The 19,258-nt window shown below is 42.4% G+C and overlaps 1 protein-coding gene and 1 long non-coding RNA gene across 2 annotated transcripts; one reads left to right on the top strand and one right to left on the bottom strand.

Annotated features, from left to right (window-relative positions):
• Positions 1-7,105: 7,105 nt before the first annotated feature.
• Positions 7,106-15,665, top strand: Ier3ip1 (immediate early response 3 interacting protein 1). Its single transcript, XM_021660314.2, has 3 exons — positions 7,106-7,239; positions 14,470-14,571; positions 15,460-15,665. The coding sequence occupies exons 1-3, from the start codon at positions 7,149-7,151 to the stop codon at positions 15,513-15,515; spliced, it is 249 nt and encodes an 82-aa protein (XP_021515989.1). The 5' UTR covers positions 7,106-7,148; the 3' UTR covers positions 15,516-15,665.
• LOC132652272 (uncharacterized) lies at positions 7,236-19,179 on the bottom strand. Its single transcript, XR_009589745.1, has 3 exons — positions 18,344-19,179; positions 12,128-12,257; positions 7,236-7,760 (listed from the first exon to the last, which is right to left on the bottom strand). It is a non-coding gene; the product is annotated as an uncharacterized LOC132652272 (long non-coding RNA).
• Between the last annotated feature and the right edge of the window lie 79 nt (positions 19,180-19,258).

Raw genomic sequence — 19,258 nt, 5'->3', positions numbered from 1 at the left:
ACAATATATCAACATAATAAAGGCAGTTTTACAGCAACTTAAATGGAAGGAAATGCAAAGCCATCCATCAAAATAAAAAACAAGGGCTACAGAGATGGCTCAGAGGTTAAGAGCAGTGGCTGCTCTTCCAGAGGTCCTGAGTTCAATTCCCAGCAACCACCTCGTGGCTCACAACCATCTATAGTGAGATCTGGTGCCCTCTGCTGGGCAGAATACTGTATAAATAATAAATAAACATTCTAAAAAATAAAAAAAAAAGAATCAAGAACAAGACAAGGTTGTCCACTCTTTCCGTACTTGGAGTACTAGCTAGAGCAATAAAACAATTGAAAGAGAACAAAGGGATACAAATCAGAGAGTATCTTCATTTGCAGATGATATGATAGGATACATAAGTGAGCCTAAAAATTCCAGTGGGAAACTCCTGTAGCTGATAAACACTTTTCAGCAAAGTGGCTGAATACGAAACTAACTCACAAAAATCAGTAGCCTTCCTACATACGAATAACATGACAAATGGACTGGGAAAGAAATATGGGAAACACATCTACAATAGCCTCAAATAATATAGACTACCTTTGGGGTAACTCTAACTAAGCAAGTGAAAGAATTGTATAACATCAACTACTCCAGCGCAAGACCTGCTCAGGAGCAAACCATCCAAGCATGGAGTGAGGAGGCACCCGTGAAGTCCCAACCCCATATGTTTCATGCACCACCTTGAAATGAAAGACAGTTACATGATCCTGTAATGATGGTCAGTCCAGTCCTAACCTGCCCTTCTGTTCCATGCGACACTCACATTGGCACCTGCTGCTTTTTCACAGCTTGTACTCTATAACTCATTTTTCTTAGTCAGCAGCCTCGCCCCAACCCAACAACAATAAAACCCATACCTGGTTATTTGTGCTCACCCTACCACACCTCACCCAATCCCTTGCATGATGTGAAGTCCTTCTACAAAGTTCCATAAATTCCTTTAACTTATTTTTAGAATCATTTATTTTATATGTGTGGGCATTTTGCCTCCATGTTTGTCTGTGTGTATGTGTGCCTGGTACCCTCACAGGTCAGAAGAGGGCATCGGATGCCCTGGAATTGGAGTTTCAGATAGTTGCAGGCCACCGTGTGGATGCTGAGACTCAAAGCCGGATCCTCTGAAAGAATAACAAGTGCTCTTCTTAGCTTCAGAACCACCAGACTAGCTCCTAAAGTCCAAAAAATTCTTGATGAATGAAAAAAAAATGAACAAATGAATGAATGAGTGAATAAATAATACACATTTAAGCAGTTTCTAGAGTTTTTTAATTCTGATTTTATTTACTCTAGTGGTACTTTTTGAAACAGAATTAGCTCAACGTAGCCACTTAGGATTAATACCATTTTAAAATAGGTACAGGGACTTGCTTTTATTTTTCTCATTTTAAGGCCCTATTTCCAGAAACACTTTATAATGTGCAAGCTTTCAGCTTGCAAATGGCTTCATTTGAGCCTTATAGCAGAAATAGCCTGCACGTGTCCACAAACATGAATGAAGCTCACTTGTGGGATTTTTCTATTTTGGTCCAATGCTGACCCCAAATAGAAGCCATTTGGGTGAATTCTGCTGCCATAAGCCCATTTAAACCCAAGGTTGCTGGTGTAAATAACAGGATTAAAAGCAAACATACTTCAGCCACCATTGATTCCCATTGCAGACATAGATAAAAAAAATATAGAAGTATATAACCAGGAGAAAAAAATGTTTAAAAAAAACCATATTCCATTTTTGTCAGACTTCAAACTGAGTCTAAATTTTTAATAAATAGCATATAATACATATCTCCATAGGTTACTTTTTAATGACTGCAGGAATAGAGATGCCAAGATTTAAAAGTAGGAAGAGAAAGAGCCAAGTTAATAAGTTCATCTAATATCTAATTTTTGAAAAAAAAAAACACACACACACCTCATTGTTCTCACTATCAGCGAAAAGCTTTAGACAGTGTAAATATCACAACAGTTTTCTTTAATCAGTCAGTGTTTTATCTTTCTCCTGTGATGTGGCTCAGACAGGGCCACAGGAATATGAAAAATGTGGGAAGATGACCCAAATTCTCCCAACAAAGAAGTTGTTTTCATTATTTGCCTTCCTAAGAAATTCTTAGGTTTCTCTAAGAAGGATTAATTGAGAAAGGGGAAAACCTTCGAAGGACACAGAATCATGTTTGGAGCCCAGCCTCGCAGAGATACCAAGAGGAGATGGGAGCTGAGACCAGGGTTTCAGTTGATGAGAAGGTGGAAAGCAATTAGAGTACCCCATACTCTACCATTTACGAGGAGAAATAGATCAGCTCACGGCTCTGGGGGCCAGAGAGCCCAAGATTAAGGAGCTAATAGCTGGTGAGGGCAGAGATATGAATCTGCCCTTTTATGATGAACTGGCTCTTGAAATAACAGTATTAACCCAGTCAGGGGCACAGTCCTCTGACCTCATTGCTTCTTAATGGCCCTGAACCCATCCTGGCAGGAAAGGAGATATGCAAAAAAGACACACTTGGCCCTGCCTTTGACTGCCGGATGATTGAAGCACTGGCCTCAGGAGAATTAAAATAAGGAAACCAGGAAAGCGCTGCTGCCGGCCTGAAGAGGAATTTACCCAGCTGGAAGAGATTTCACACCATTCTAGACAGTTTGTCAGGCCGCCTTGCATCAAGGACCACACAGAGAGAGACAGGGAGAGCGCTAAACCTCAGGTCAGTACCCTATATATGAGCTTGGAAGTCCCTGGAGTCCTACATTTGTTCCTCTTCTAAGAAACCGACTAGGTTTCTTGGCTCTTTAATGTTTTTAATTGGCATCCAGGGGCCTAACTTGTCACAGCTGCCAGGGCCTAGACTTTAACCCTAAAAACTTGGTTGATGTCATGTCAGTGACTTAGGTACTTTTCTACTGCAGTGACAAAGCACCAGGACCAAGGCAACTAGGCAAGCACATAATGGGGCTTAGAGTGTCAGAGGGTGAGTTCATGCCTGTTGTGTTAGAGTTGGTATTGTTCTGACAAAACACATGACCGAAAAGCAAGTCAGGGAGGAAAAAGGGGTTTATTTAGCTTACACTTCCATAGCCCAATTCATCATCTAAGGAAGTCGGGACAGAAACTCAAACAGGACAGGACCCTAGAGGCGGGAACTGATGCAGAGGCCACGGAAGAATGCTGCTTACTGGCTTGCTCAGCCTGCTTTCTTATAGAACCCAGGACGGCACCACCCACAATGGGTTGGACCCTCCCCAACAATCATTAATTAAGAAAATGCATTACAGCTGGAGCTTATGGAGACATTTTCTCAACTGAGGTTCCCTCCTTTCAGAGAACTCTAGTTTGTATGTCAAGTTGACGTAAGACCAGCCAGCACAACTCTGATGGCAGGGAGCATGGCGGCAGGCAGGCATAGTGCTGAAGCAGTAGCTGAGAGCTCACTTCTGATCCACAGCATGAAGCTGAGAAAGGCAATTTGGAATGGCATCGGCTTTTAAAACCTCAAAGCCCAGCTCCAGTAACGTATCTTCCCCAATAGGCCCATGCCTCTTAATCCTTCCCAAACAGTTCTACCACCTGGGGACCAAGTATTCACATATGGCTATGATGGCCGATCTCATTCACATCACCACAGATGGGAATGTGCTCATCAGGTGAGAGAGCGTTTTGTGAGAGCATGAGGAAATGTGCTCTAATCCTTTGCACCCATGTAAAAAGCTGGGCATGGCTGCCTATGCCTGCAACCTCGCAGTGAAGGCAAGAGATAGGCCCGTCCTAGGAGCTCAGTGGCCAGCCGGCCTAGCTGAGCTTTGGGTGCAGCGAGAGACTGTCTCAAGGGAATAAGACAGAGAATGATAAGAGATGCCTCAACCTCCTCCTCCTCTGGCTTTAGCAGCATAAGCATGGGCATCTCACATGCAAACTCATGCATACCCACCACATATACATACATGTACGTGTACATATACATATCACTCACACATAGACCGCAGGTTACAACATCAATTAAAATTTCAGCCTAAGTTTTGGAGAAAACATTCAAACCACAGTATTTATTGAAGTGAAGGTTAACAGGATCTTCTGCTGGACTGTATTCAGGATGTAAAAGCAAAACAGAGACTCAATAACGATCCTGGAATTTTCCTTTCAACTCTGGAGTTGCCGGTCACGAATACCGGCACAGTTGACACAGAAGTCAGTTGCAAAAGAAAAGTCTATTTCTGTTTGGAACAGGGTGAATTTGAAACATCTAACAGATACCTCAGGGGTGGGTAGTCCGCTGAATTATCAGCCAAGAGTTCACGAGTGAATGGGTGATGTAAATGTGGGGCTCCAGGGGAAAGCAATGTACTTGGGCCATTAAAATAAGGCAAGAATATATAGATTCAAAAGGAACTGATTGCTTTACAAGTACTGTGGAATAAACAATCCTAAAATGTGGTGACTTAGAGCCACCAGCATTCATTCTCAGGGCTCTGAAATTGGACAGGGAGTGGCTGATGTAGGTGAATCTTGCCTGTGGCCCTGTTCTGTGACACTCCTCCAACTGGCTCTTGTTGTTTGTTTTTGACAATATCAAGGCATAAATGGAAAAGCAGGAACATGTGCGATCTTTTGGGGTCTATGCTCAGAGGCATATTACCACCTTCTCCACATTCCTAGCCAAAGCAAGTCACATAGCTAAAACCTCAAGTTAAAGATGAGGTGATTCTAAATCAAAGGCATGGACACAAGGAATGGTTGAGAGAAAGAGAGAAAGAGAAATATAGGCTCAGTAAATGTAATCTCTCATGTGTATAAGGACCAAGTCCTGGAACATAACTTTAAAGGTCAAGTTTGAATCCCATAACTCCATTTCTGGGACCAAATACGAAGATTATCTTAGTCATACACACTCTTTTTTAATTTTTTTATTTTTCAAGACAGGGTTTCTCTGGCTGTTCTGTATTCACTTTGTAAACCAGGCTGGCCTCAAACTCACAGAAGATCCGCCTGCCTCTGCCTCCTGAGCTGGGAGTAGAGGTGTGTGCCACCACACCCGGCTATACACACTCTATTTTTCAAAGATTCATTTAGTTTTATATTATGTGTCTGGGTAGTTTAGCCTGAATGAATATTGGTACAATATATGTGCAGCTCCATAATCGGCCAGAAAAAGGCATTGGATCCTTTGGAACTGGAGTTATAGACGATAGTGGCCTTTCGAATGGTCTGGACCAAACTTGGTCCTCTGTAAGAACAGTTACCTGTTCTTAACCACTGAGCCATCTCTCCAGCCCTATCCCATACATACTCAACAATTGTTTTCCCCTGCAGGAAGGAACGAACCAGTTGGTTACTGAAGGCCTCAATTCCTCAAATAAAAACACTGATTGCAAGTTACTATGATAAAGAAAGTCTATGGCAAGATGCTGTACAATAACAAACTGTGTTGTCTCTTAGCCCAAAGGGAAAATCCCAAACAAACAGCTTGAAGGAAATAATGAAAAGTCTTCCCTGTCTGACACTGTAAATTCAGAGTTTCCAGCGGAAACCTCTGAAAAGGTGATTAACATGAATACATGAAACCTTCTCAAAGGTCCATCAGAAGTTCAGCACCAAACCACAAACTGAAAACAGTCAGCCTTCAGAGATGCAGGCTAACACATGGGATTGTTGTTATTGTTCTTTGGTTTTTGTTGTTGGTGGTGGTGGTGGTGGTAGTGGTTTTCTGTGAGTTTGGTTTGGTTTGGATTTTGTTTTGTTGTTTCTTTGGGGGGGGTTGTTGTTTGTTTGTTTGGGACAGTGTTTTTCAGTCTGTCCTGAAACTCATTCTGTAAACCTGCCTGGCCTTGAACTCACAGAGATCTGCCTGCCTCAGCCTCCAGAGTGTTGGGATAAAGGTGTGAACCACCACTTGCCTACTCTAACACATGTTTTTACCTAGTTTCTCTTCTGTTGTTGTTTGGAAGATATTTGTTTGTTTGTGTGTTTAGTTTTGAGATAGGGTTTCTCTGTGTGGCTTGGGCAGTCCTGGAACTCTTAAAGTAAAACAGACTGGCTTCAGACTCAGAGATCGGTGCCTTTGCTCCCCCAGCCCCTCAGCCCCATCGTGTGACACCCCTCCTGTCTCCTTGTAGAGATTTTTAAATTGTGACAACCTGGCCTGGACACAGTGGTACAAGCCTTTAATCCCAGCACTAAGGAGGCAGAAGCAAGTAGATCTCTGTGGGTTCTAGACCAGCCTGGTCTACAGAGAAGGTAGGGTCAGCCAGGGCTAGACAGTGAGAACCTGTCTCAAAATAAGTAAAAAAGTATAATATCTACTTGACACATATATATAACAAAATTTCTAGGCTTTTGACTTTCTTTGAAAATAAAGCAACAGTTGTCTTAAAGGATATAATCTGCTGTGGGCACTTTAGGCTACAAGTCTAGGTTTTTGAGAAATAATGATCAAATAATACCTCAGTGGAATGTGTGTACTATCTTATGTTTTAAGCTACTTGTGCTAAATTTTTGGAGAGGAAAGGGCCTTGGAGATGATTACCAACTAATTTTATGTATGAAACTGGCAGAAGCCCAGAGAGATTAACCTGGTTGTTGCGGCAGTAAGGGAATTAGTTTACCTGACAGCAGAAAGGAACAGCTACAGGAGCTCTGGTCCAGCTTCCATTCCATCTACACATAGTTTCTGATTACTTCCTGTCTCCGTTCATTTCCTGTTCCTACAACTAAGCACCGGGCAAACTTGTCAAGGAGAAGCTGGGTCATCATCCTAGGGCTGCAGACATCAACTGTGAGACATGTCTTCCCATGTGGCCGTGGGTTAAAGAGCTTGCTTTACCGTTCTGTCGAGTTTACACTCTGGATAGGGTTGATCAAGGAGAGAATGCTTCTCTATGAACAATGTTAAGATGTTATTTTATAACTTTAAACATTTTGACGGTCTCCATTTCTTCAGGGGTAAAATCTGAACACAGACTGTTCACACAGAGGGGCGGGGCTATGCCAGAGGGGGCGGGGCTTCTCCCTGAGCGCTTTTCGGGCCGCGCGAGCTTCCGTAGCAAGACGCCGGCGGTGGCGCCGCCACGTCCCAGGCGGCGTCCGGGAAGCAGGCAGTCCGGCCTGGGAACACTTTGGAGTGACCATGGCCTTCACGCTGTATTCCCTGATGCAGGCGGCCCTGCTGTGCGTGAACGCCATCGCCGTGCTGCACGAGGAGCGCTTCCTCAAGAACAGTGAGTGCAGGATGTGGGGGTGGTCGGGGTGGGGGCCTGGGAACTGCCGGGCAGCTGGAAGTCTCTGCATGGCGAGCCAGGGTGGGAGTGTGGGGCCCGGGGCCGGCAGCGGAGGGACCTGCCCTCCTTGAATTTCTCTCAGTCATTTTCTTGTTACCTCCCTTAGAGATGGGAAAGCTGGCATGTGACTTTTGGCTTAAAATACTGGGAGTGCAGGAGGAACATGGCTTTTTTCAGAGTGCTGGTTGTTAGAGTGACGATGGGGAGAATGAATGAGGAGAGCAGTAGAGGTTCGCAGGAGTTGGCGTTAATGGGAAAAGGAGTTAGCAGTTTCTGCAGCCGCCCTTGTTCCAGGAGCACGGCCTTCAAAGAGCACACACCACTGGTGCCTACAGTGTACCAACGACTGGAATCAAGGAATACAAAATGAAGACGAGCACACGTTATGGTTTCTTCGACCTCCCATTTAGGAGATCTCCATGCCAGCCTGGTCCAGCTGCTTCTTGCTGTATAGGACAAAACTGAGATACCATGTGAGCCATTTGTTGTAGTTTACCAACTGTTTCCTTGGACTCATTGAAACTCAAACCCACAAGCAAAAAAGATGCGTTTCATTTAGTACTTCGGAAGGGATGAACACAAAAACATGGCAGGCCTATACAACAGAGGCCGGTTGAACCAATTATTTGCTCTTAAAATGGAGTTTAAGCTAATTTAAAATAACGAATATGCCAAATATTAGAAAGTTGTACAGCGATATAAACATGGAGATCTGAAAGGCCTGGAGGAAGTGTGATAACTGAATACATACTAACTATGTGAAGGCAAGGGATTGGAAAGTTTGGAGCCTTGTTTAGGGTCATTCTGGCATGAAAACCAAGGTAGGTGAAAATAGTTGTAAACAAGGGACGTGGCCAGATTTTTGTTCCCGCTTTCCCGTGAGATGCAATATGGAGAGTGATGGGAAAGGAGAGGAGTGGGTTTGGAAAGGGCCGTCTCAGATACGGCAGGTAGACAAGTATGATCATAATATTGATAATAACCAGTCATTATGTGTTCTGTGTTGGGTGTTTTACGTGTGGTGTGTGTGTGTGTCTGTGTGTGTGTGTGAGAGAGAGAGAGAGAGAGAGAAGGAATCTAAAGCAGGTAGTGAATGGGTAACTTCTAGGATCACACGTGTAGAAGGTGTTGCAGTTGAACACTCTGACTCCAGAGTCCATTTCTTTACCTCTGAACTGTACAGGGAACTCTACATGACCATGTGATGGTTTGAATTGTGTTCTGACTCTGTGGTACCTGTGGCTGTGACCTTATTTGGAAATATCATCTTTGAAAATTTGTAGTCAAATCGAGGTCTTCATTACTGGATTAGGTGTTGGACCTTAGATCTAATCATTGTTATCCTTATGAGAAGAATGAGATTCAGGCACACAGACGGGAGGAAGAGAGTGTGATCACAGAGGCAGGAGATTGAAGTGGCTTGGCTTCAAGCCAAGAAACCCAGGCACTCCAGCAACTACCAGATAAAGATTTCTGGAGGCATGGGTAAGATTATCTCTCAGAGTTCTCAAAAGGAACCAGCTCTGCGGAATTTTAGACTTGGCCTCCAACACTGGGAAAGTGCTTTCTGTTGTGTGAAGTTTTAGTTCATGGTGCTTTCTTTAGTCAGCCCTAGGAAACTAATACAGACCAGAAAACAAGGCCGAATGTGTTGTTGGGCAGGCTTGAAACTTTAAAGCTGAAGTGAGCTACAAAGTGAATTTAAGGCCACTGAGCAACTTAGCAAGACCTTGTCTGGGGAAGTAAAAGGAAGGCTGGACACACAGCTCTTGGTAGCATGCTTGTGTGTAAGCCCTGCCACCCCCAGCCACACATAAAGAACATGGTGAACACTGGCATTGAGGGAGAAAAGATAAAGGCAGAAAATTCTGGTTTTCTGGCTTCAGCCACTGAGTGAAATGCTTTTATGGTGTTAGAAAAAAAAAATGGAGGAAAATTGGATGGTGGTGGTACATCAGGAACTAAAATGATAATTAAATAAGTCTGACTTGCTCACTTTGAGATTTCTATGGGGTGTGCAATAGATATAGAATAGTTGATGGATTAAAGATTGCAGAAATGAACCAGAGTGGAGATTAAAATTTGGATGTGTTAAGTACAGATAATAAATGAAGCTATGTGAAGAGATAAAATTACTGCAAAAAAGGTCTGGAGACATGGCTTAGTGGTTAAGAGCACTTGTTGCTCTTGCAGAGTAGTACCCAGATTTGGTTCTCAGCACCCACGTGCTGGCTCACAACTCTGTAACTCCAGTTCCAGGGAGGCACTGCACACACGTACACGGGGTAAATAAAAACAAAGTACTAGGCTGGGCGTAGTGGCACAGGCCTTTAATCCCAGCACTCAGGGAGGCAGAGACAGGTGGATGGCCGTGAGTTGGAGGCTAGCCTGGTCTACAAAAGAAGTCCAGGACAGCCAACGCAGAGAAACCCTGTCTCCAAAAACTGAAAATAAATAAATAAAAATAAAGTGCTGGAAGAGGGAACACACAGAGTTGGTGCTCAGGACTACAGATCCCTCTAGTAACGTTTAAGTGGTGGTAGGACAGCTGACAGGAAAACCTAATGGACCAAACCAGAAAATAGGGGAGTTTCATTAAAATGACAGTTTTTGAGCTGGGCAGTGGTGTCACATGCCTTTAGTCTTAGCACAGAAAGATACAAAAAGAATTGGTGCCCATCTTCTGTTGTTGTTTGGGTTTTTGACAGATGGCCCTTTCAGTGAATGTTTCTCAGCTGGAGGCATAGCTCAGTTTGTAGAGGCAGTGTCTAGGATGCAGAAAGCCCCAGCCTTAAGTCGCAGCATAAAACTGGTCACACAGGTATGTTCTGACAACTCAGCACTTGGTGAAGGAAGAGGGTCAGAAGGTCATAGTCAGCCTTAGCTGTACAGGCAGTTGGAGGCTGACTTTGGAGACCTTGTCTCAAAAAACAAACAAAAGAACTCCCCCAAACCCCAACCAAAAAACTATTTTCCAAAAAGAAGTAATGACCTTATATGAACATATTAATTATACAGAATGGCAGGTTTAAACATAGTACCGTCTATCATACTAAACACCAAGCCAGTTGGGAGAGCATTGAGGGTCTAAGTGAGAATGGTGAAAGTAGGCTTCTGAAAGAAAGCAAACTTTTCCTGAAAGTGCCACATCATAAAGATTTTATGCTTTGCTTACCCAGAGACACATATACTTAGGTAATTGAGAGTATTATATATACTTAGGTGATTATTTTAAAATGTGAAAAAAATGGGACTAGAGAGATGGCTTAGCAGTTAAGAACACTGGCTGCTCTTCCAGAGGATTCAGGTTCAGTTCCCACCACCTACATGGTGCTCACAACCACCTGTAACCCCAGTTCTAGCAGATCTGATGTCCTCTTCAAGTCTCTGAAGACACCTGCCATGCATGTGGTACATGGACCTATACAGACAAAACATCCTTACACATAAAAGTTTTGATTTTGTTAATGTGGAAAAACCTTTCTTCGAACTGAGGGCCTTGTGCACACAGGCATGAGCTCTCCCACTGAACTGTATCAGGATCTGGAAGCAGGAGTCTCATTGGAGAGAGCTCCAGATGGAGGTGGGTGGAGACCTTTCTGAACCCACCTTCCAGCAGAGCAGCTGTGATTAGTGGCAGTGTAAAAATCAGATGCCTCTGATTCCACTTAAAGCATTCATGCATCAAAGGGAAAAGCAGCTCAAGGAGTTAAAGGACCCAGGTTGGGTTCCCACCATGCACATGGTGGCTCACAGAGCCCTCTTTTGGTTCCTGCATGCTTGTGATACGCATAAATTAAACAGGCACACACACATACTCATACAAATAAAATATCAATATATGAAAAATATATGTAAAAAATATACCAATGTATAAAAACACCGTTCATCATGATCAAGTGGGATTTACCCAGAATTGCAGGATTGGTTCAACATTTCATCATATTGACAACAGAAATCATAGCCAACACAGTAGGCACAGGAAAGCGTTTGAAAAGCCCAGTACTCTGGTAGTAGTGTTCATCACTGGGGCTGGAGAAATGGCTTAGTTGGTACTGTTTGCTGTACAAGCAAGCTGATGCGAGCTGCAATCCCCAGCACTGTTGTAAAGTTCAGGTGTGGCTTGTGCGCATTAACGACGTTGCTAGCCAGCTAGTCTAGTGTAATCTACAAGCTGTAGGTTCAGTGAGAGAATTTGTCTCAGAAAATAATGTGGGGAGTGGTTTAGGAAGGCACCTGATTTTAACCTCCAGCCTGTACAGGCACATATTTATTGAACTAGAAATAGAAGGAAATTCCTCAGCCATACATTACCTATGAAAATGTCCAATTAACATCATACTTAGCTGTTGAACCTCTGAATGCTTTCCCTGACTAAGAATAAGACATGGAGGTCCTCTCTTGCTGTTTCTGTTTAACATTGTGTGAAGATTCTGTCTAGGGAAATTTGAGAAGAAGCAAGGAATCAAAGAGATCTGCATTGGGAGGTTCAAAAAGCAAAACTGTCTGTTTGCAGATAATATATTCTTGCGCATATAGAAGATCTGGAAAAGTCCACTAGAAAGCTGAAGGCTAATAACGAACAAGCTTAATATGGTTGTGGGCACAAGAAAACCAGTTGTTTGGGGCTTGAGTGATAGCTAAGTTGGCAAAGTGCCAACCATAAACGACTGAGGCCTTGACTTTGAATCCCTGTCATCCACATAAACGCTAGGTGGGCTTGGTGACCTGCCTGTAACCCTGGCACTCCAGAGGTGGAGACAAGGGCTGCCTGAGCAGGCTTGCTAGCTAGACTACCCGTGAGCTCTGGGTTCAACTGGAGACTTACCTCAAGATGTAAGGTGGAGAGCAGTTAAGGAAGGCACCTGGCATCGACCTCGTGTCTCTTTGTGCACACAGGTGCATGCACACCCCACCATGAGCGCACATCAGTTTCCTGAACAAGCAGTTGAGAAGCCCTGTGTAGCAGTAAGAGGAAAGCTGTGATAAACATCTCTTTTTCCTGTTCCTTCACATGTCACCACTGTGTCTGTCTGTGGAGTATTCACAGATGAATTGCTCTTTACCCAAACTTCTTCCTGTTTTCATTCGGCAGCATGGAGACTGGGCTACAGTAAGCCAGGAACATCTGCCTGTCAGTTATTTCAGTGCTGATAATTGTCTTCTGGAAACCCCTACTGTTGCCAGGATTTTGCCTGTTGTTTTGAAGAATAGCTTAATGTTATAAATGGCCTTTTTTTCCTACTAAAATTTACTCCTTTTATATTAAAAATATGTATAAGCATCTTCTTAAAACCTAATGAAAAAAGGTTTCTGGGAGCAAGGGTTGCGGGCCCTTAAGCTTTCAGGGACTTTCCTGTTTCCATTTCCTATCTGTCCAGACAAACACTGGCATTGCAGATGTGTGCTGCAGCTGTCTTAAAAGTGGGTGCTGGGGATTTGAAATCAGGTCTTTTTGCTTGCACAGCCAGTGCTTTCCCCAAGGAACCTTCTTCCTTCATCTTAAATTCATGTGTAATATAAATAAATGGGGTTATTCCGAAATTTTATGATCATGATCCTAGAATTCACCTTATCTTCCCCTATCTCAGTGTAAACTCAGTCTACTATAATTTAGTTCAATACCACAGCCAAGAATTCATCTTGTCTTCCATTATCCCATTATTCCATTAACTCAGTCCACTACAATTAGCTCAGTTCCACAACAATTTTTGAAGTACTTGCTGTGGTATGGGGAAGAGTGGAAACATGAAGATATGTGGCTGAATTGCAGTCCCTGTCCTCCAGGAATTTGCAGTATAATGGGAAATGCTTGAAAACACCTACCAATGTGAAGAAAGTCTCTACAATAGGTAGGACTTGGGGAACAAAGAGAAGGAAGAGTTGCTGTGACCTGGGCATATTAGGTAAGCCCCATGTGACAGACCCAGATCAGAAGCTTTGACAGTTGATGGGCACTATCTGTACCATTGTCCCTTAGTGTTTGTAGGGGTGGTTCCAGCTCCCATTAACACACTACAGAGTGCTAATGTAACGTTGTGCGGTCTAGTGAACATCATACAAATTTTGAGGTCGAAAGTCCTAACTCTTTAAGGGAAGAATCTAAAGGGATTGAAACAGTGAGCTATAAGAGACATCTAACTTGAACAGCTGTGGTATTAACAACTGTGATGGAGTACACGGTAAAAGCCAAAACCACTACCACCCTTGAGAGCTGAAGACCTGGAAGCAGACCCTCAGCCAGGGGTGGTGGGAGGTCAGAACTAAAGTTGGCTCTTTGTGAAGTTGAATTCTAAATTAGTGTCATGCACAACATGACAAAAATGCAAGCAGCCATTATTTAAACATTATTTCAACCCAATAAAAGCCACTTAAGTGAATGTTTCCTGATGCTTGTTTTTTTCGTGGATAAAATAGACTTGTTCTTGGTCTTCAGGTTTAGAGGTTAGCATGTGAGGAATTAAACTCTGTAGTCATGTGAGAGTAAAACGTGGACCTGAAATGAGGACAAGAAAAGGATAAATTGCTGAAATGAGGACATGTCTTTAGAAGAAAGTAATAACAACAGCAAAAACCTAATAGAGGATAAGAGTGATTTGAAATGGGGAAATGTCAGAGAGAGGTAAAAGACTTGTTTACAGAGAACTCAGAATACAGAAATGAAGAAAGATCAAAGAGAATGGAAAACCGTGTGCTCTGAAGGCTCACCTAAACGGCACATTAAAATTTGCCCACATGATTCCAGCTACTGCATTTTCTCGTTGATACTTTGTTAGACAATATGGCTTTTTAATTGAATAAGTAATTACTTACTCTAGCATTATGCTTTGATTTTGTTTGTTGTTGTTCTGCATTGAGGAAAGGTACTTTGATAACTTTAAAGAAGGAAAAAAAAATAGGTTGTTAACAGTTGCCATCTTCAGTGAATTGAGCACCTTGGAATCATTTGAACTAGATTATTTTATAAACTCAAAGTAGAATGAAGAGAATATGATTGTTGCCACTCCCAAGAGAGAAAAAAAACTATTGAACTCATATTTTAATTTTAAGACATATGACTTTATACTTTGTCTTTACAGGGCTCAAACTAATTTTTAAAAGATGACTAATGAGGGAACAAGACAAGCGCATAGTACATTTACCTCAGCTAATCATCTTTATCTTGCACAGTTGGCTGGGGAACAGACCAGGGAATTGGTGGATTCGGAGAGGAGCCAGGAATTAAATCTCAACTAATGAACCTTATTCGGTCGGTGAGAACTGTGATGAGAGGTAAGAAGAACTTACAGGGCATCTTAAGTTACAATTTTGCAGAAGGATATTAGAAGCAAAGCATCTGAAAGTGTGAACTGTCAGGTTTTCCTTGTCTTCTGTAACCTGGATTTACTGTTTGAAAGTTGCTGGCCTCTTTCTTACATCACAGCTTCTAGGAAACGCAATGTTACTAGTCTACTCTGTGCGTTACCTGTCAGGACAGAAGACAGTCATGTCCTTGCTGTTTAGAAACTGTGCCTTTCACGTTGAAATGTAGAAACATGAAGATTTTCCAGGAGAAAATAAAAGGTTCTGAATCTGTCATTGTATTGAAAAATACTCTGGAGTAACACTTTAGTCAAAAAAAAAAAAAAAGAGTTCAGACATGTTGTATTTAAACACTGGGATCAGAGACTTTTCATGTCTTAATCATAACTTTGGATTCATTGTTAATAATTTCATTCTTCATGATAACACTGCAGAACCTTCTTTGAACTTAAGTGTGCGGCCATATAGATCTGTCTGGTCCTCTGTGTTCCCAGAGCTATGCCAGAACCATCCAAAAATGCCTCCATGCATATAGATGTGCAGTGGGACCAAACGTGGTGGTCCCATCCCTTGGCAGGCAGAGAAAGGAGGTTGTGAAAGTTAAAGGCCAACCTGGTTTGTACAGTAGATTCCAGGCCAGCCAGGGTTACAGAGGCATCCCTGTTTTACTACCATCCACCAAAAGAAAATATCTTCAGTTTTGTAATAGTCTGCTTTTCTACTATTATTATCACAGTATGGGTATGATAGCATATTTTTAGATACTTCCATCCTCCTTGGAAGCTACTGTTTAATTTTTCTCTCTTTTTTTGTTTGTTTTTGTTTTTTATAGTAACGAACTTTTCTTTTCCCTTTCAGTGCCATTGATAATAGTAAACTCAGTTACTATTGTATTGCTTTTGTTATTTGGCTGAGCATCGTTGGGAAGTTATCGACTCAAAGGAAAAGATACCCTCTCAAAAGTCACTATTTCCTTGTGACTGGAATATTCATGTTTCAACAGGTTCATCTTGCAGTTGAAAAAAAAATGTAAAGTCAACAATAAAACCAGATTTTCTATTTTATCTGATTTTTTTTTTAAGTTGCTCTTGTAGTTTCAGTACAGAAGGGGATCAGCTCATTAGAGGCAGGAATACTCCAGGATTAGAACAAACTTGCTTCATTTAAAATTGGTCAAGGTTGTTAATGCACAGGACTGCTGCCTCTGTTCCATTAGATGCTGCTCTGTCTCACAACTCAGGGATGGACTTTTCTCCAAAGTTTTGGAATTCCTTCCCATTTAGATATGACCTGAGAGTAATTAACTTCTTATGTAAATTTAAAGAGTTTCTTAAAGTAACAATTACATTTAATTGGCAAATTGGTAATTTTGGCAATTTATTTTGAGCTCTTTGGTTTACTAGTCTACATTGTCTCTGCTTTAAAGAAATTTATAAATAACTATATGGGGCAATACCCTGATTTCAGGGAAAATTCTGGTTCCATAAACCAATTGCTAACTGTGGTTTTGCTTTAAGTTTTTCTTATGCTGTTTATTAATTGACCTGAACCATGAGGCCAGACTATTTACATATTTTCATTGGTAGAAAGTCTTCCCTTTTTATAACGATTTGTTTGATAAAAATTAGTATAACTATTGGTTGGCAAAAATCAGCCCATACAGTCACAAAGTAAGCTGCTCAAACGGACCGTTTATTGTGAAGCATTTGCCTCTCCCAGGTCAGACATCCATTTCTTGGTGGAGTAGCATGGTATGACTATGATTCTTAGTTGCTCATTCTGTCAGTAGACCATTTATGCTAGATAACTGTCTTTGTTTTTGTTTTGGTTTGTTTTGATGTCTTTTGTTAATGTCTTGGGCCAACTTTATGAGGTTCTTTGCTCATCCCCTAAAACTATTGTACAGTTTTATATAGGAAGATTTAAACTTGAGCAAATACCATGTGAAATGTTTCAGTTACAATAATTTAAAGGGCTTAGGTGGAATCTTGCTGTATAGGAAAACTTTTATAAATAAAGTTGACTTTCCACCTCAAGCATCTGGTTTGTGCCTTATATAAACCTAGCATTCTGAATCTGTTGACCTCTGTTTTGTTCTTTACTCTAAAGTTGCCAAGTAAAAATTTAATGAATGTTAATATTCATAGCCTTTTTGTTTCATCAGTGAATTAACTTAATTGCTGACATAAATCAAGAGGACCCTGAGTAACTTTTAAGTTACTTCTAAAACTGGAGCAGGTGTTGAAGACCTTTTGGTAATGTCCCAATTGGAGAGGGCTGGTCTTTCATTTGGACTTAAGGGCTCACAGCTGGACCAAGAAAAATGTCCTTGAATTCATGGCTCCTGAGGAGCTTGGTCCTAGGATGTTCTCTGGCCTCAGAATTAACTGACCAGTCTTGGTGACTAACACCTTGTTTTATTTTTTTAAAAGACCAAAGATGATTGTGTCCAAGTTTGTGCCTCTAAGCAGATCTTTAAAAAGCAGTCAGTTCAGGGTATTTCTATTTCTACATACTGAGTCATACAAAATTTTCAAAGTCTTTGGTCCTACCCCACAGTTCATGTAAGGCATAACAACACACCTTTCTATTAATTTAGTTTGGAATATTGTTCAAGCTCACTCTACTTGGAGCTGAGCAAGACCAGAGTCCTCTAGCATTGCTTCTGGAACCCTACTCATAGTCTAGTTTGATGTTGGCTGGGCCCCTGAAGTTCCCCAGAGCAGATGAGATTTAGAAACTGCAGTATCTTATTCTAGTCCACAGTAATCTGACATTCCTCGTCCTCCTCCCCCCTTCCTCTTACCCATTTTCAAGATGTGTGTGATGTCTCTAGACTCCAGATGTTTTAGTAATTATGGTCTTCTGTGCTCTGGCCAACGTCTGTACCTTGCTCAGTTTTATTTATTTAGGATATTAAAAAATTCACAACACAGTTTTCCTCAAGTAGAGTGGTTTTCAGGCTTTGCTTATGAACTGCAGAACCAAACTAGAAAGGAACAGAACTATGGTGCCCTGACCAGTAAAGCTCACAAGGAGCTGCTCTCTGGCAGTATGTTTCTGTAGGTGGTGGGAGTGGGGAGGGGGACAGGTGGGAGAAGCAGTGGGAGGGCTGCAGACTTGATATAGCCTCAGCACCCTTAGCCCTATTAGTGTTAAACTCTGTATGAGCCTAGAAAGCCAGTATTCCAAAGCTGCGGACTGGCTGACATCAGTTTCCAGGCAGCTCTGGGTCTCAGGCCTTGGCAGCAGCCATGTTACAATTCTTCTATGGACCTAGGCATTTGGGGTTTCTTGGCTTTAAAGACTTGGCTGTTCTCCCAGTGACCAGGCCTACAGTTCATCTTTTCCTGCTCCTTACAGGACTTATTATTTTTTTGTTTCTGTCTTGGCATCCTGCCCTTTTGCTCCTTTCTGCTGCCCTTGCCTTTTTCTTGTCTGGCCACTCTCTAGGTTTTTAGATGCAGTTGGCTGCCCCTCTGTAACTCAACCTAGCCACCAGCTGAGCTATACTCAGTCTTCTAGCTCAAGGCAGCTAGGGCCTCAAGGTTGAATTGGACACCTGCCTGTTCCCCAGTGAATGCATACTGTAAGAACTTTCTTTTTGTTTAATCACTTTACGGCCTGATCCTAGACCCCTTCCTCCTCTCCCAGTCCCATCCTCACACGTCCCTCCCCATTACTCTCCCACACCCCCCTCAAAAGTGACCTTAACAGATTTGAATAGTGCTTTAACACTTACCTTTCACTTGCCCCATGGAGAGGTGGGTCTCCCCCTTTTTAGTCTCAGTAACACTGTTGACTGTAACACTGGGCAGAGACAGTGCTAGATGGTGCTCCAAAAAGCACCATCAGAGCAGCAATCTCGCCCAGCGGTTCCAGGCGGGTAAACTGTATTCTGTCTCATCATACTGCTCCTGAAGTTGTCATTTTGATGGTATCACTGCTGCGACAAAATATTTGACAAGTGCAACTTCAGATGGATTTCTTTTGGCTTATGGTCCATCACAGTGGGGAGATGCATGGCAGCAAAAACAGGACACTGCTGGCACATTTCTCCACAAGACGCCGAGATGCTGGCTTCTTCCCAACAACTCCTTTGTAATGAGCCTGGGACTTCGGTCCATAGGATAGCTCCTTCCCTTGGAAAAACTCTGGAAACACCATCATAGATGTGCCCAAAGGTGTGTCACTGGGTGATTTTAAACATAGGTTGACAGTTAAAAATAGCCCTCACGAATACTGAACACAGAAGGATACCTATGCCTGCACGGAATTTATTTGGCTCGAAAGGAGACAAGCTGTGACTCCTAATGTGTGGCAGAAAGGGGCGGTAGGGAAGGCCGAGGAAAATGGACCAAGATCTTTCTCACTTAAAAACAGATACGCCCATGGGAGCTCTCATGGAAGGAAAAGGAGACTAAGAAAGCTGAAGGCACAGTTTGGACGGTTTGGTGGGACCTGTAAGTAAATACCAACGCTATTCAGGTACCGAAATAGGAGACTTGGGGCAAGGGATTTTGGAGGGTTATGAAGAGTTCTGAAGCCTCTGAAGGAACAAGAAATAGGGAAGTGACGAAGGGAGGAAGCAGCGTTTGAGAAACGGTGCTACGCCATGAAGCTCTACAGTGAGCAATTGCAGAAGCATCGGTTTCTT

This window comes from Meriones unguiculatus, chromosome 2 (assembly GCF_030254825.1).
Source record: "Meriones unguiculatus strain TT.TT164.6M chromosome 2, Bangor_MerUng_6.1, whole genome shotgun sequence".
Classification (NCBI taxonomy): domain Eukaryota; kingdom Metazoa; phylum Chordata; class Mammalia; order Rodentia; family Muridae; genus Meriones; species Meriones unguiculatus.
This window is presented reverse-complemented; position numbering and strand designations above follow the sequence as displayed.